General features: G+C 40.7%; 1 protein-coding gene across 2 annotated transcripts in view; it reads left to right on the plus strand.

The window, feature by feature from the left end:
• The window catches only part of CSMD1 (CUB and Sushi multiple domains 1), a 2,006,418-nt gene that overhangs the window by 1,928,681 nt on the left and 59,923 nt on the right, over positions 1 to 17,814 (plus strand). For both annotated transcript variants that reach the window (XM_032413252.1, XM_032413253.1), the window contains exon 52: positions 3,567 to 3,740. In XM_032413252.1, coding sequence (XP_032269143.1) covers positions 3,567 to 3,740 — 174 coding nt within the window. The remainder of the gene's footprint in view (positions 1 to 3,566; positions 3,741 to 17,814) is intronic.

Raw genomic sequence — 17,814 nt, forward strand, 5'->3', positions numbered from 1 at the left:
TCACACTGTTGCTGATTGTGGACTAGGAAATGCCCTCAGCCCCAGGAGGCCATGTGTAGCTCTTTCCAATGCACTGCCCATCCCTCCAGGCCCTCTGGTGATTCAAATCTCTGGCTCCAGGAAGGACTCAGTTCCTTTAAGGGCTCCTTCACTGGGTCAGTCCCAACAGATAATCCCATGTTGATTAGCTCAAAGAAAACATTCATAACCTCATTATGGTTCTGCCTACACCAAGGGGAGAGGATTTTACACCAGGGAGCAGAAATCTTAGGGTACTATCTTTGAACTCTGCTGGCCACTAGATCCCAAAGACCTTTTTAAGATTTTTAATATAAATTCAAATCAAGAATTATTTTAATGTGTTTATATTAATTCATTTAAATTTAAATGGAAAAATCATTATTCATTTATTTAAAATAATAATAAGATAATTACACCTTACCATGATACCATTTTTCAATAAACAGTAATGACTAATTATTATCAAAAATAAAGTGAAAAAAATTTAGAGCCTTAACATGTATACGATATTTTCTGGGTTCTATAAGAAAATAAAAATAAAGGTATGTTTTAGTTCATTCTTGCTTTAACACATTTTCATTTTATTTTATATTTAAAATATGTTTAAATTACACTTATCTCCTATTTCCCTACCTTGCCAACATACACTCAGAAAAACCCGATATGAATCCTGGAAGTAGAATACTTTTTGAAGGGTTTGTGTTATCCTAACTCCAGGTTCCTGAGACCAAACCCAGGTGAAGAGGACAGGAGACCTACTCCCACCTTGAAACTGTGAGCTTTGCAGTCACTCTCTTTCAGAAGAACCAACTTCCAATGTTTATCCCTAAAGAGACAAGAATACCAGATTAAAGTTCCATCTCCCGGGTGTCCATATATCTCCCTAGCACAAGGACTACATCAAAGTGGGAGGCTATTGCTTTCTTCTTGTTACATTTCTTTATTGTTTGACTTATTGCTTTAAAAAGTAAGAAAAATATTTATAAAAAAAAGAAAAATAGTTATCACAGAAATCCGTGAACCAAAAAGAAAACATCTTTGCATTTTAAATTTACACGCAACTCACAGAGAGCGCTACACCGGGCTTTTGTTATATTGTAGATATTCAGAGAACACAGCCTGAATTCTGGACTGTGGCTCCTTAAAGAATGTGTCTTTAATGGAAGGGAAGGACGCAAATAATTCATTTTGAAAACTTGAGGGGAGAAAAGAACATGGAAATGAGGCTTTACCTTGGGTGTTTGACAAAGCGTGTGTGTGTGCGTGTGTGTGTGTGTGTGTGTGTGTGTGAGTGAGACTGTGTTGGGGAGTTCTCCCTTTCAATTAGGGTAGCTTTTCCAAATTAGTGCTGCTATTTTTATTAATGTATTGGGTTTCCTGCCAACGGAAACTCTACCATCTGAGGCCCCATTATCCAGCTGCTGAAAAGCTAAAAGTTTGCTCCATTAGCTCTTCTTTACAGTCTAGTGAACCTTAGTGGAGGACAGACCTAAAATATATTCATTCCCTGGGTATTTTTAACAGAGGCTGAAAGAATGGGGCAGAAGCAAAGCAGCGTGAGCCTTTCTGCTAGTCTTTCCACCCAAGGTGTGTCAACACCTCTGAGGACATGTGCTCAGAATTCATTGCTGGTTAACACTTTTCTGACCCATGCAGAAGTTTCAAAACACAGTCCAATTATCCTAAATGGCTACGCATGGATCTTTAAATACCATAACTCAAGGTGAAATTCATAGTGTGTTAGGGAAAGGCTTAATTGAAAGTTCATAATAAATCGTAAAAAAAATAAAATTAACACTTGGAATTCATTAACATTTGGTACAGCAGACATGTTAACAATATTACTAAATGCATGAGATGTAACCCTATAAGAGTTTAGGGACCCCAGAAACTAGTAAATCTACAACAGTAACGTTCTGATCACGACCTCCTCTGGAGCTGAACTGTCCGAATTCTCGGTGAGCAATCCCCCTAGAACACATACCTCCTGGCTGTGTCTGTCTGCTTGAAAACGTACCACAGTCATGACACCTCAGGGTAAGATCGGCCCCAGTGCAAAAGACTGGTCTAAACAGCACGCCCATAAACTCTGTCTTCACTCAAACTATCAGTCAAGGTGTTCACACTGAGTCAGTTCACAGAAGGGGTCCCAGGTCTGCTTTGCGCTAGTTAACCCTGACTGGGCCCTGGTCCCATGCAAGGCATGGCTTTGCCGTTTGCATGTGTCCTCTCTTTGAATCCAGTGCCCAATTCCGTGTGGCAGGCACTGCTCTCAACCCTTGAGAGAGGAGCTAATGAGAGCCCAGGGACCTGGAGGAGGCATGGCAAGGCACCGTTGAGCCTGAATAGCCTGCAGCCAGATCTGTGCTCTGCATCGCTGGCTTACCGCCTCTGATCAGTTTACTATTAACAGGGACTCGGTATTGGTAGCTACTTGCCACCTTTGCCCTAAGCCCCTTGCGAACAGCTCCGTGCACCGGGAACTCCCTTGTGCTCTTCTTAGAGTGGCCTTCAAACCCTTGGTTCTTATGTGTGTGGGACACGCAGAAGCCCCTGTGGCGCAGTTGGCCTTGATGACTTTGTGGTTTCTTCTTCCCGTCAGATTCCACTGACCTTTTGTGCTCAAACGTTTCTGCGTTTGGAGTGTGGGGAGTTGGGTGGTACAATAAGGATCAATAACGAAAGCGATCATTAACTTTGTCTCCCCAACTGGAGTCATCTTGTTGAAAGTGGACCCTGTTAATGATCATGCTGGGAAAATAGGTGTACATAGGGGCACACAGTCACTCCAACTACAACGACTGAAGGCCTGAATTTTGTATTTTTTTTAATTTTCAGAAAGGCTCGGGGGCGCCTGGGTGGCTCAGTGAGTTAAGCGTCTGCCTTCGGCTCAGGTCATGATTCCAGGGTCCTGGGATCGAGTCCCACATCAGGCTCCCTGCTCAGCGGGGACCCAGCTTCTCCTCTGACCCTCCTCCCCTCTCATGATCTTTGTCTCTTTCTCTGTGTCAAATAAATAAAATCTTAAAAAAAAAAAAAAAAAGGAAAGAAAGAAAGGCTCCACATGGTCGCATAGTCAGCATTTTTACGCAACTCTCAATCCCAACAAATCATGCAAGTCAATGAAAGAAACGGTGAACTCAAGCCTTCCATTGGAGCGAGCATTCTCAGTTTTGTGCGGCAATTGACTTGCGGAAGATCACTCTCATTCCTTAATTCCCGCAGGCCACACCCTTGTCCAGTCCCTGCCATGTGGTTCTCCCGGCTGCTGCACACAGGAGGGCGGGCAGGCAGCCCACGCGTTTGACCAGCCTGCTTGTGGGATGTCTATACACTGCACAGTTTTATAATCCACTCTAAATGCTCACATTTTCATTTCAAGGGTGTAAGAGAAGGAAAATTAAGCTTCCTATGTGGTTGACCTACCCACCCCTAAGCAGACATCCCTGTCCCTAATAAACATTGGGACTGAAGATTTTGTCATTTTTGAGCAAAAGAATAATCCGTGGACTTGAAATAATATTCGCTTTCTGTTTTCCTTCTAGTGATCTCCTGTGGAACCCTCTCCTTTCCCCCAAATGGTAACAAGATTGGTACGCTGACAGTCTATGGGGCCACGGCCATATTTACGTGCAACACGGGCTACACCCTTGTGGGGTCTCACGTCAGAGAATGCTTAGCCAACGGACTCTGGAGTGGCACGGAAACACGATGTCTGGGTAAATTCATCTATCATCTGGCACTTCTTTTGTTCACGTAAGCCTTAAAAATACAGTACGGTTGGGCAAAGCCTAACACTTCTTGCTATAAATGCTCCCACAGAGCACTAAATCCTCCCTCAGGCGTCAGCACTCCCCTTCACACTGGGACTTCTTCTGTAAGTAGCTAAAGGGCTTTTTTTTTTTTTTTTTTTAAAGATTTTATTTATTTATTTGACAGAGACAGAGATAGCGAGAGCAGGAACACAAGCAGCGGGAGTGGGAGAGGGAGAGCAGGCTTCCCGCCGAGGAGGGAGCCCAATGTGGGACTCGATCCCAGGACCCTGGGATCATGACCTGAGCCGAAGGCAGACGCTTAACGACTGGGCTTTTTTTTTTTTTTTTTTTTAATCAATAAACGAAAGTCACTTATTGTCTTAAGTGACTTAAACACTATTTTGCAGAGTGCTGAGGATATCACCGCACTTAATGTCATCAGGATTTTAGGACACACAAACATGATATTCAAAAATATGATGCACTTTATCTTTTAAAACTTTAAAAATTGTGTCAGTAAGTGGAAGTAAGATCAATCAACGTAAATACAATGAATTATTTCAAATGGAACGTACATACAATAACTTGTTCTTCTTTTGCCCCAAGGTGAAATTTTTCTGCATGCTAATTTTAAAAAAAAAAATTGAGTTGAAAATGTTTTCATTGAAAAGATCTTTGTGAATAAACATAAGGAAATTGTTGAATAGACAGCTTAAAGTATACTGATTTATAATGCTCCTGTAGGTCTCCAAGTAATTTGTAAAATACGTTAACTGCTTTTTGCCCTTTTGACATCTTTCTGGGATCTCAGTAATTTAGTAATCACTCAAAGGCTATAGAAGGTGGAAAGTTTAAGCCTCTGACTCTCTGTGGGCTGGAAATCACTTCAGGACTGAAGCCAGGACCACTAAATTTTGAATAGGAAAATCTGTTCTTTTTACTTGAGGTAATTTGAAGAAATACTCAGGAGAATTGGGCAGGGGGGAACAGAGAGAGAGTGAAACTTGAAAGTAGTAATTCCAGAGAAAATCAACCAGCAAAAGGAGTTTCTCACTCTTTCCATAAAATGGCACCTGCTTTCTTGAAATCACTGTCATCCCTACATGAAAGCTGCTAGCGTACTACTTTGTGTATACACATATATTCTTGTTGGGTGTGGTTAGTACGGTTTTCTATAGACCGCGAAATTTCCTTGGACTATGTGTGGTGCTTCGCGTTGAGATTGTCGCTAGTGCTTCTGAGATTGTCTGTTCATCTGAAACGTTCTTATGGGGTGTCTGGTCATTGAATACCACCCTCCTTAAGGCAGCTCTGCATTGGGGTAGGTCTTCTTGGTTCTCATCAGTGACATCAGCACCATAGAGGGGAATCAGGTGATCTAAGAAATTTACATCTGTGCTATGATTGTGATGATGGAAAGCAGTGAGAATTTACATTTTATTAGGGCTGTATTGCTGACTAAAACCTCATTAGGTAAGAGGGCTATTGTGGCCTCAGGGAGTTTGAGGGGCACGTCCATTTTCTGAAACTGTTCTATCATGGGGTCTGCTGGAGTCTTACTGATCCCAAATAAGCCTTCACCTTTTCTGTGGTATCTTCTGATTGAAGGTAGGACTTTGAAATAGAAAGATTGAGCAACATATTGCACGGTTGGTGGGGCCAAGGTGCCCAAAAGTGTGGCTTCAGTGTGATGCAGTATGTCTTAGAACCTTCTGGGAGAGCGAGTGCTCAGAAGGAATTTAAACTGAAAATAAAGAGTAAGTACATCTGGGGCTCCTGGGTGGCTCAGTCGTTAAGCGTCTGCCTTCGGCTCAGGTCATGATCCCAGGGTCCTGGGATCAAGCCCCGCATCGGACTCCCTGCTCCGCGGGAGGCCTGCTTCTCCCTCTCCCGCTCCCCCTGCTTGTGTTCCCTCTCTTGCTGTGTCTCTCTCTGTCAAATAAATAAATAAAATCTTTAAAAAAAAAGAGTAAGTACATCTGGACAATAATGTATAAAACATTAGTGTTCTAGAACCTGGATCTGGAATATAAGGAATAATGAAATTGGAAGAGCAAAGTATCTTAAAGAAAAACTAGTAGAACAGTATTAGATATGACACAGTCACATATGTTTATAAACCAATGAGTAAAGAATGGGTAATAAATTTAGTATAAAGATTTCAGAAGTCAGTATATATGGTTTCACAGCTACTACTAAGACTTGAAAATTTAATTCATAATATACACCTACCTTGGAGATATTGTGGATTTGGTTCCAGACCACCACGATAAAGCAAATATCACAATAAAGTGAGTCCAGTGAATTTTTTGGTTTCCCAGTGCATATAAAAGTTATGTTTACACTATACTGTAGTCTATTAATGTACAATAGCATTGTCTAAAAAATGTATATACCTTAATTAAAAAATACTTTACTGCTCAAAAATGCTAACCACCACCTGAGCTTTCAGTGAGTTGTAATCTTTTTGCTCGTGGAGGGTCTTGCTTCAGTGTTGGTGGTTGCTTAAGTTGGGATGCCTTGACAATTTTTTTTTTTAAATAAGACAACATTGAAGTTTGCTGCATTGATTGACTCTTCTTTCACAAAAAGTTTTTCTGTAGCATGCAATACTGTTTGATAGCATTTTACCCCCCGTAGAACTTCTTTCACATTGGAGTCAGCCTTCTCAAACCCTGCTGCTGCTTTATCAACTCAGTTTATGTAATGATCCAAATCCTTTGTTGTCATTTCAACAGTCTTCAAAGCATCTTCACCAGGAATGGATTCCATCCCAAGAAACCACTTTCTTTGCTCATCCACAAGAAGCAACTCCTCATCTGTTCAAGTTTGATCCTGAGAGCACAGCAGTGCAGTCCCATTGTCAGGCTCCACTTCTGATTCTCATTCTCTGGCTCCTTCCACCCCATCTGTGGTTACTTCCTCCATGAAGTCTTGAACCCTTAAAGTCATCCATGGGGGCTGGAATCCACTTCTTCCAAACTCCCATTTGTATTGATATTTTGACCCTTTCCCATGAATCACAAATGTTCTTCATGGCATCTAGAATGGTGAATCCTTTCTGGAGGGTTTTCAATTTACTTTGCCCACATCCATGGGAGGAATCACCATTTAAGGCAGCTATAGCCTTATGAAAAGCATTTCTTTAATAATAAGACTTGAAAGTTGAAATGATTCCTTGATCATGGGCTACAGTATGGATGCTGCATTAAAAGGCCTGAAAACCACATTAATCTCATCGTCCGTCTCCATCAGAACTCTTAGGTGACCAGGTGCATTGTCAGTGAGCAGCAATATTTTGAAGGGAATCTTTTTCTCTGAGCATTAGATCTCAACAGTGGGTTTACAATATTCAGTAAACCATGTCGTAGACAGTTGTGTTGTCATCCAGGCTGTGTTGTTCCATTTACAGGGCACAGGCAGAGCAGATTAAGCATGATTCTGAAGGGCCCTAGGATTTTCAGAATGGTACATGGGCATTGGCTTCCACTTAGAGTCACCAACTGCATTAGCCCCTCACAAGAGAGTCAGGCTGTCCTTTGAAGCTTTGAAGCCAGGCATTGATGTCTCTCCAGCTACGAAAGTCCTAGATGGCATCTTCTTCCAACAGAAGGCTATTTTGTCTACACTGAAAATCTGTTGTTGAGTGTAGCCACCTTCCTGAATTCTCTGAGCTAGATCTTCTGGATGACTTGCTGCAGCTTCTCCTTCAACACCTGCTGCCTCACCTTGTCCTTTCATGTTATGGAGATGGCTTCTTTCCTTAATGCTCACCTACCAACCTCTGCTAGCTTCGTACTTTTCTTCTGCCACTTCCTTACCTCTTTCAGCCTTCATAGAACTGAGAATTCAGGCCTTGTTATGGATTAGGTTTTGGCTTAAGGGAACATTGTGGCTGGTTTTTTCTTCTGTCCAGACCACTAGAACTTTCTCCATATCAGCATAACAAGGCTGTTTCACTTTATTATTATTATTTATGTGCTCATTGGAGTTGCATTTTTAATTTTTTCAAGGGTTTTTCGTTTGCATTCACAATTTGGCAAACTGTTCGGCACAAGAGGCCTTGCTTTTGGCCTATCAAGGCTTTCCACATGCCTTCCTCAGTAAGCTTAACCATTTCTAGGTTTTGATTTAAAGTGAGAGATGTGTGACTCTTTCACTTGAACATTTAGAGCTTATTGCAGAGTTATTATTAGCCTAATTTTGTGTCTGAGGGGCTAGGGCAGCTGGAGGAGAGGGAGCAAGATGGGGGATGGCCAGTCAGGAGCGCAGTCAGAACACGTGCATGTCAGTGAAGTTCACCATCGCACATGGGCGTGGTTGGTGGTGCTCCAAACCAACGACAAGAGTTACAGCAAAGATCACTGATCACAGATCACCATAACAAATATAATCCTAATGAAAAGTTTTGAAATATTGTCAGAATTACTAAAATGAGACATGGAGACATGAAGTGAGCAAATTCTTTTTCTTTTTTTTTAAGATTTTATTTATTTGAGAGAAAGCGAGGGAGGGAGGGAGAGAGAGTACAAGGAGGGGGAGCAGCAGAGGGAGAAGGAGAAGCAGACTCCCCGCTGAGCAGGGATCCCGATGAGGGACTCGATCCCAGGACCCTGGGATCATGACATGAGCCCAAGGCAGATCTTTAACCCACTGAGCCACCCAGGCACCTGAAGTGAGCAAATTCTGTTGGAAAAATGGCTCCAATGTACTTGCATAAAGCCAGGTTGTCACAAACCTTCATTTTGTAACCATGCAATATCTGCAAAGCACAATGGAATGAGGTGTGCCTGTGCATGGAATATGGCAATGAAAGGTATCTCTTTTCCTGAGTAATGGAATGCCATTGTATAGATAACATGGTATAACTCAGTAAGAACATATGTTCATGGGACCCATAGAAACACAGCTAAGGTAAACAGCAGAACAGAAGTAAAGTCAGTGCTAGAGAAAATCCTAAAATAGTCAGACAGATCAATGGAATAGAGGCTCCAGTCCTTAATCTGGCACAGATACTTGAAAAAGTAGCTAGTGGATACCACCATAGTAAAAAAATTACCTAGATGCCTTATTGGATATAATAATTTGAATGAAATTATTTATTGATAATGAAAAATGTACAATGCATTTTTCAGTTTTATTGAATCTTCATCAGAATGTATGGGAAATAAATATCATCCTCAATGGGGAAAAGCTGAGAACCTTTCCCTTAAGATCAGGAACACATCAAGGATGCCCACTCTCGCCACTATTGTTCAACGTAGTACTAGAAGTCCTAGCAACAGCAATCAGACAACAAAAAGAAATAAAAGGTATTCAAATTGGGAAAGAAGAAGTCAAACTCTCTCTCTTCCCAGATGACATGATACTTTATGTGGAAAACCCAAAAGACTCCACCCCCAAATTACTAGAACTCATACAGCAATTCAGTAATCTGGCAGGATACAAAATCAATGCACAGAAATCAGTTGCTATCTTATATACTAACAATGCAACTGTAGAAAGAGAAATTAGAGAAACGATTTCATTTACAATAGTACCAAAAACCATAAGATACCTCGGAATAAACCTAACCAAAGAGGTAAATGATCTATACTCTAGGAACTACAACACACTCATGAAAGAAATTGAAGAAGACACAAAAAGATGGAAAAACATTCCATGCTCATGGATCAGAAGAATAAACTTTGTTAAAATGTCTATGCTGCCCAGAGCAATCTATACCTTCAGTGCCATCCTGATTAAAATTCCAATGACATTTTTCAAAGTGCTGGAACAAACAATCCTAAAATTTGTATGGAATCAGAAAAGACCCCAAATCGCCAAGGAAATGTTGAAAAAGAAAAACAAAGCTGGGTGTATCACGTTGCCCGATTTCAAGCTCTATTACAAAGCAGTGATCACCAAGACAGCATGGTACTGGCACAAAAACAGACATATAGACCAATGGAACAGAATAGAGAGCCCAGATATGGACCCTCAACTCTATGGCTAAATAATCTTCGACAAAGGAAAAAATGTGCAATGGAAAAAAGACAGTCTCTTCAGTAAATGGTGCTGGGAAAATTGGACAGCTATATACAGAAGAATGAAACTCTACCACTCTCTAACACATACACAAAGATAAACTCAAAATGGGTGAAAGACCTCAATGTGAGACAGGAATCCATCAAAATCCTAGAGGAGAACATAGGCAGTAACCTCTTTGACATTGGCCACAGCAACTTATTTCAAGACACATCTCCAAAGGCTAGTGAAACAAAAGCAAAAATGAACTTTTGGGACTTCATCAAGATAAAAAGCTTCTGCACAGCAAAGGAAACAGTCAACAAAACAAAGAGGCAACCAAAGGAATGGGAGAAGATATTTTCAAATGACACTACAGATAAAAGGCTGGTATCCAAGATCTATAAAGAACATTTCAAACTCAACACCCAAAAAACAAATAATCAAGTCGAAAAATGGGCAGAAGACATGAACAGACACTTCTCCAAAGAAGACATACAAATGGCTAATAGACACAAGAAAAAATGTTCATCATCATTAGGGAAATTCAAATCAAAACAACATTGATATACCACCTTACACCAGTTAGAATGGCAACAATTGATAAGGCAAGAAACAACAAATGTTGGAGAGGTTGTGGAGAAAGGGGAACCCTCTTACACTGTTGGTGGGAATGCAAGTTGGTACAGCCACTTTGGAAAACAGTGTGGATGTGCCTCAAAAAATTAAAAATAGAGCTACCCTATGACCCAGCAATTGCACTCCTGGGTATTTACCCCAAAGACACAGATGTAATGAAAAGAAGCATATGCACATGCACCATATGCACCCCAATGTTCACAGTAGCAATGTCTGCAATAGCCAAACTGTGGAAAGAGCCGAGATGCCCTTCAACAGATGAGTGGATAAAGAAGATGTGGTCCATATAGACAATGGAAAATTACTCAGCCATCAGAAAGGATGAATACCCAACTTTTGCATCAACATGGATGGGACTGGAGGAGATTATGCTAAGTGAAATAAGCCAAGCAGAGAAAGTCAATTATCATATGGTTTCACTTATTTGTGGAACATAAGGAATAGCATGCAGGACATTAGGAGAAGGAAGGGAAAAATGAAGGACGGGGGAAATCAGAAGGAGAGATGAACCATGAGAGACTATGGACTCTGAGAAACAAACTGAGGGTTTTTGCGGGGGATAGGTTAGCCGAGTGATGGGTATTACTGCATGGAGCACTGGGTGTTATACGAAAACAATGAATCATGGATCACTACATCAAAAACTAATGGTGTACTGTATGGTGACTAACATAACATAATAAAATAAAATTAAAAAAAAGAATGTATGGGAAGTGCTTATCACTCCTATTTATAGATAAGGAATAACTTAGAACAATGAGGAATTTGGCCAACATTGTAAAATCAATAATATCACAAACAGAATTTAAACCTAGGCAGTTTGACCATAGAACACAGATTTCTGAATATTAGGATATATAATTAGTGTATCTGAGCAAATGCTGTGTTACTTTGCCTATAATTACATTTCTCAGAAGCAAGATACAATAAAAGAGGCTCTGTATTATCTGCTAATTCTGACCAATCAGTTGGAACTGGTTGGTTAACTAGAAGTTAAATGAGCCCAGGGACAAGAATAGACCTCACCACAAAGCACATACCATCAAAGGGAGTTTTGTGCCTTAGTCGTTACACATGGCTAATCTTGTCCCTCATTCCCTGCTGCTCCCAGACCTCTTGCTTACCAGTCTTGCCAGTATTTTCCTTCCATTTCTTGTCATTTGAATTGTTCCTTTGTCCCTTTCCATGGTTACAGATCTCCAGAAAATCTGGATTTTTACCAAGCTGAATGACCTTGCATGACCTTCAGGTTCTTCTGGACCCTCTGAGGGTAAACTGGACAGTCATGGAGGGAAAATGACTTATAATGACAATGGAGACAGTCAGTAAAAATATTTTCCAAAAAATCTGGAAAATAATTGACATAATCCCATGGCTTCAACTTTAAAAAAGAGACATCCCCTAAACGAAACAACCCCCAAAACTCTGACTTTGAGAAACAAATTGCTCCAATGAGGAGAAAATGGGAAACTACACAAAGAAACAGAGACAGTTACACGAGATGTTCCACAATAAACTCAATTTGCCAGCAAAGCAACTCCCCTAGGATGTATTAAGCAAATGGAATACAGGTAAAGGTCACTGATGTGAAGGGCGGATCCACCATGAGCAGGGAACAATGAAAAGATTCAAGATCATGAAAATGTAAGGACTATAGAGAAATTATGTTGAAATAAGAACAAAATTCACTCATTGTGGTTGGTACCAAAATAGTGGATGGTCCAAGTAAAGTAGAAAGGCTCAGTCGACTCTTCATTTTGTCGTCTGTGTCAAAACTCGTTTCAGTGTGCAAAGATTAGAGCATGCTTTTATATTAGAAGCCAGGACCCCAGGAGAGAAAAGGAGTCTGTCCAAGAGAACTTTAGAGTTTCAGTGGAGTGGCTGAGGGGACCTGGGAGGAAGTGGCTGAATCACTGGCACGGCCCCTGTGGGACGTTACTAAAAAGAAGCACTGTAGAGTGAGGGAAATGTCTCGTGTGATTGTTCACAGGAAAAGGAAAGAAGCAAGCTGGCAGAAACTATGGATCTGTTAATTTGATGATACACAGAGGTGATCATCAACTCTATTATTTGTAAGATCTTTGGGGATGGATGTTTATGAAGAGCTTATAATATAGTTTCACAAAATAACATGCAAGTCTGGATCCATCTTGGTCTGATATTGCTCTTAGATGGGTATTTAGTAATACTCTTTAGAAATGGTGCTTCTAAATTTTCAGCAAGGTGTAGATCAAGATTTTCTAGGATGACTCTTACAGTCGAGGAAGTGTAACATGGGGTGTTTGTTGTCTTTTCACAATTGCTGGTGGGGCTAGCCACAAAGATGTCGATTACTGGGTTGAAGCCATTGGAAATGTTTCTGGTTGTATCGTTCTCTCCCTCATTCTAGACCATTCTAAGACTTCTATTCACATCTTGGGTAGGGGCATAATAATAGTAGCTGGAAGAGTGAGAATACATAATTAACAATAGATTCAGGATCTTTTCAATTTGAATGATAGACAAAACACATACAGAAATAATGGACTTAATGGTAAACTTCACTCAAAGTGAAAAATAAAATACCTTCCAATGTACATGATGACAAGAAAATTAGGAAATCTTAGTGCACAGGGAAGGACTTGGTGTTTTGGATAACAGAAAGTTCTTATGTGCCCAGGTGGCCCTGAGGCTGATGTCTAGACTTCATGAACAGGATCCACCTCATTCTCTGTCTAGGAAGCCCACATCCAGAACGATGGTTTCACTTCCATGAAATAATTTAAGTGGGCAGTGAGGAATCTGCATGTTCCCAGGGTGAAGGATCTGGTAACCATGATAGTTGAGGAACGTTTGGAAGACTCCTGATCATCAGTTTGGCGGAGAGAAAAGTTAGAAAGTAAATAACAGCTATTTTCAAATATTTTAAATGCTACTGAATGAAAGATAGAGTAACTAATTTTGGTAATTTTTTTTTTATATACAAGTGCCAGCCCTGATTGATGGGTAGTGCCAACCACAAGGACCTGTATTGCGATCTCTAAGTTTTAATCAGGCCTCATTTGGTAGAGACAGGAAAAAACAAACAAACAAAAGGAAAGAAACAAAAACAAAATGAATTAAATACATCTACCAAAAGCAGGGACCAGGGTTGCTAATGCCATTAGTGATGTATAGTTCCATCCATTTATTTATAATATCAAATACTGTGCAGAAAAATAGTTTTCAGACTATATATAATAAACGCCGTCCCTTTAATTATTTGTTAACATGTTAGATCTGCCCCAGAATGTAAAAAAGAGTTGGGGCAGTTGCCAGCTTAGTAGGTTTTTACATAGGATCCTTTAGCCTGTGAGCTTCATTGATTCCAAGTCTCTGATGCTTGTCATTATAACACAGAATACTTTGATGAAAGCATTTTTCCAAGTTGGGGGTGAGGTATCGCGTTGATTTTCATGGTTACTAGAAAAGACACTTTTGCCTGAGATGTTGCTTCTATTTCCTGTGGAACATGGACCATATTTCCAGTTGTAGCCTGGTGGTTATTTCCAGTGATTCCCAGCAGGGAAGGCCATGCCAGATTCCTCTGATGATCATTGCAGCAGAAATGGCTAAGCACACGGGCGGACCGCACTTTCACAGTGTGAGGCTTGAGACTGTATCTGCACAAGAGCTGCATTTAAGGAGATAAAGGGTGATCTTCTTTGCCAAACATTCCAGCCCTGAACCATGCTGTGTTGGAGCTTGCTAGTCTGAATTCTCTGCCAGAACCTTTGAGGGAGCTGGATGACCCTGTGTGCAGATACGGTAGCTAGACTCCAGGCAAAGTGAGGCCCGTGTGCACCAGAGTAGGTTTTCATCAAGTTTAGCCCACACTTAATCACCATCGTTGTATTACTACTGGGGTCTCCCCAGGCTCTGCAAATCACCAAGGGCTTGTTCTAATTTACGATCTGTGCTATGCGATGGTACACATCTCCCTGGGCTGGAGAACTCAGCACTGAGAATACTGACCCAACATCTACTCATCAGGTACCTTATAATCCATCAGGGAAGTTTTATGATCCCCATGCTCCCTTAATTATTTTCTTCTGTTTATCTTCCCTGTGGTAGTTTGCACTGAACCCAACAGAGAGCACACAAACTAGATGAGGTGGTACATTTGTAATCCAGTTCTCCTGCTGTAGAAACCGAAATTAATCCTTTGATAACATTTATATCATTTAGATTTTTCACACATCATAACGCATCATCTCCTCCACTTTGCCACCTTTTTAATGTGTAGTATTTGAGATGTCAGTGATAGATCAAGATGTCTCTCACACAAAGAACATGATCTTTTTTTATTAGATTGTTTTGCTAGTATTTGAAATAAGTTTGCCTTTGCTATATTATAATGACCTATGAGGAGTTGAATTATTTTGTACATATAATATCATGGTGACATTCATACGGTAAAACGGCTAGATGACATGATTCAAAATAATATTTTAGACCATATTTTTTTCATAGTTCTTAGAGAACAAAATGAGAAAGTATTCTTCAAATGCCTGGTATTTTATGATAGATCCATGTAAAACATTTTTATAGCCGATTATGGTAATGCTTGCTTACATTACAGCAGAAAGATGGTATTAGAGCAGGAAGTTTATGCCCCCCACCCCTGATCTTTGCTATACAATCTCCCATGTAAAATGTAGGCTGTAGGATACCAGGGAAGGTAAAGTGTTTGGAAACAGCCCGTGCTAATCTTCACATGTTATGTATGCACCACCAGTGGCTGGGAGATAAATGTCATGATACTCTCCCCAGCCACAAGCACTTCTGTCTATATTTCTGAATATTATCTAACAATACTCATTTAATTCCTCAGGAAATAGGGCGTAAGATGTAAAGGTTAATAGGATGCAGGTCTTCTTTTTTCAGGAATTTATAATCAGAGGAATAAATAAGATAAATACCAAATACCTTTGACAAAAAGTTGAGATTAATGAATGGAAACAGAGAGAAAGCTGGGGCAGGAGCAAGAGAGGCTGGTAGAGGGAGTGCTATGAGGGAAGCCACATTGAGGAACAGGTGGATTTTCAACAAGCAGAAAGGGAATAAATTCATCCAAGGAACTAAGATGCAGAGCAGTGCAGGAGGTGATCTAGATGCCACAGGAAGTTCAGTCTACCTGCACAGACCATGTCCTGGGGAGTACTCTTTGTAGTCACAGGACGATGAGGGTATTGCACTCATATGGCAACACGCTCATGGAAACGAAGCCATCTCCTCGTACGGACACCTCCTCTGGGTCGGGCACAAGCTTGATGCCGGAGTATGGAGCAAGACACTGCTCTCAGAACTCATAATCTAAGAGTGGAGATAAATAGGTGAGAAAAATTATGTTTCTACTTGCTGAATTCACAACACAACAAAAAAGCAAAATATCTAGAAGTCTGGGTATTGTAAATGGATGGTACTAGAAATAGATTCTTCTATTGCAGGGGAACCTAAAATAAGGTAGATCTTTGAGGTGCACATAAATGGGCAGTAATTCCTTTAGGGTGTGTATGCAGAGGGCAGATTTGGGCTGAGTTAGGAGGGGCGCATAGACGTATTACAGGCAGACGAGTTTAGGAAGGAAATTTCAGGCATGAGGAAAATGATAGAATGATTATTTGGGGAACCACATAAAGAGGGACAGATGAAGGATTTCTGAAAGCCCTAGAGACTACCCAAATCCTGAAATTTTATTTACATTAAATATGGCTTAAAGTAATTGCCCTTGACTAAGATGTGTCAACAAAGATTTGATGCACATGTATTTTGTGGTGAGCATTGGGCCCTCCTCTGATGTACTAATGTAAAAATACTATGTGGCTCATGCAAGTGCCATACTCAGGCATCACTGGAAATGTTTGTGTGCTGTCCAAGGTACCAAATATTCTCTGACTTAGGCAAAGTTGCTGAGCACTGCCCCTAGAGATTGCACGTGCAGAAGATAAAAATTTTGTCTGTCAATATTCGGATGTGTTCCTTTAATATATACAGATTTGAAGATTGAAATCCATCCATTCAGTGGTGTTCAATGCCAGCAAGTTTTCCCTGCATATAAGTGGATCTGAGCCATATGACATTTCATGACTGGTAATACTCAAGAAGAGCTTGTACATTGGCTTTGGAATCCACTGCCAAATAACCTTGCCCTTAGCCCAAAGCCAGTGTTAGTACCTGGGATGGACAGAATGAAAGAAATTGCTTGTCTAATTCTTATACAGGTCCTGGGCATTTATAATGATTATTTTATTTTCAGCAATGAGTATCAGTAATCACAAAGCAAATACAAAGGTTGAATATTTGATTTGTAGATTTTCTAAAAATGTATACATGTATTTAGTTTTAATCCCCAGGTCAATATTAGTATTAGTACAGATACAAACCGACATAGTGCAAAGGTGACCTTACAGTAGTGAGCTCTAAGGGGGGGGCGGAGGGATTGTGTGTGTATGTGTGTGAATGTGACCTCATGGGAGGAGAGAGATCCAGCTTTACAGTTCCTGTTAATGGCATGATTCCACACCAAAGGATGCAGGGCTCCAGGTCTGTGTAGGGCACACCTGATCCATGGAAGATATCGTGTCCAACATTTCTGTTTTCTTCTCTGTTTTTTAGAGATAGAGAAAAAGAGAAAGAGCGGGGGCGGGGGTGGAGGGGCAGAAGGAGAGGGAGAGAGAGAAGTCCAAACAGACTCCATGCCCAGAGCAGAGCCTGAGTTGGATCCTTAACTGACTGAGCCACCCAGGCATCCCTTGTGTCCAACACTTCTACTGGTACAGTGGGTTTCTACGGAATAAGTGAAAAAAATGGACCTTTGTTAAATTTCCAAATCACAGAATTCATTTCTAAAATCGCAGAAGCATGTGTAATTGTAGAAGTCTGTAACATACATTACCTGAAAGTACTTGAAAGTTGGAAGTTGTGATGTTAAGGTAAATCTGCCAACTGAGATCTGATGCCCTGGGTCAGTCACTCAGAGAAGTCACCAGTGTGTTTTCAGAAGGTTGTTTTCAGGAGGTTACGGAATGAGAAACAAATAGTGAAGCACTATAGGAAGCTAAACATTGCTCACATCCTCGGTATAGAGAAGGTCCCTGCTCTAAAACAGAGCTTCATATACACATTCCAGAGAGTGTGGATAGAATCCTTAATATGCACTGAAGGAATCCAGTTGTTCAAGAACGAGTGTTCAGAATATCCACTCTGTCAGAAACAAGCTCAGGAAGCCACCTCAGTCCTCTCAGAAGTGTTGGAAAAGACCTGATAAAACGTGGAATTTAGATGGACCTAGAAGTAGCTGCTTGGGGTGGGGGGGTTGGTCCTGCTGTGGGCCTTGGGGCAGTGGGGAGAGTCTGCATTGCTGACCTGCCTG

Source organism: Phoca vitulina, unplaced genomic scaffold (assembly GCF_004348235.1).
Source record: "Phoca vitulina isolate PV1807 unplaced genomic scaffold, GSC_HSeal_1.0 scaffold15, whole genome shotgun sequence".
In the NCBI taxonomy this organism is placed as follows: domain Eukaryota; kingdom Metazoa; phylum Chordata; class Mammalia; order Carnivora; family Phocidae; genus Phoca; species Phoca vitulina.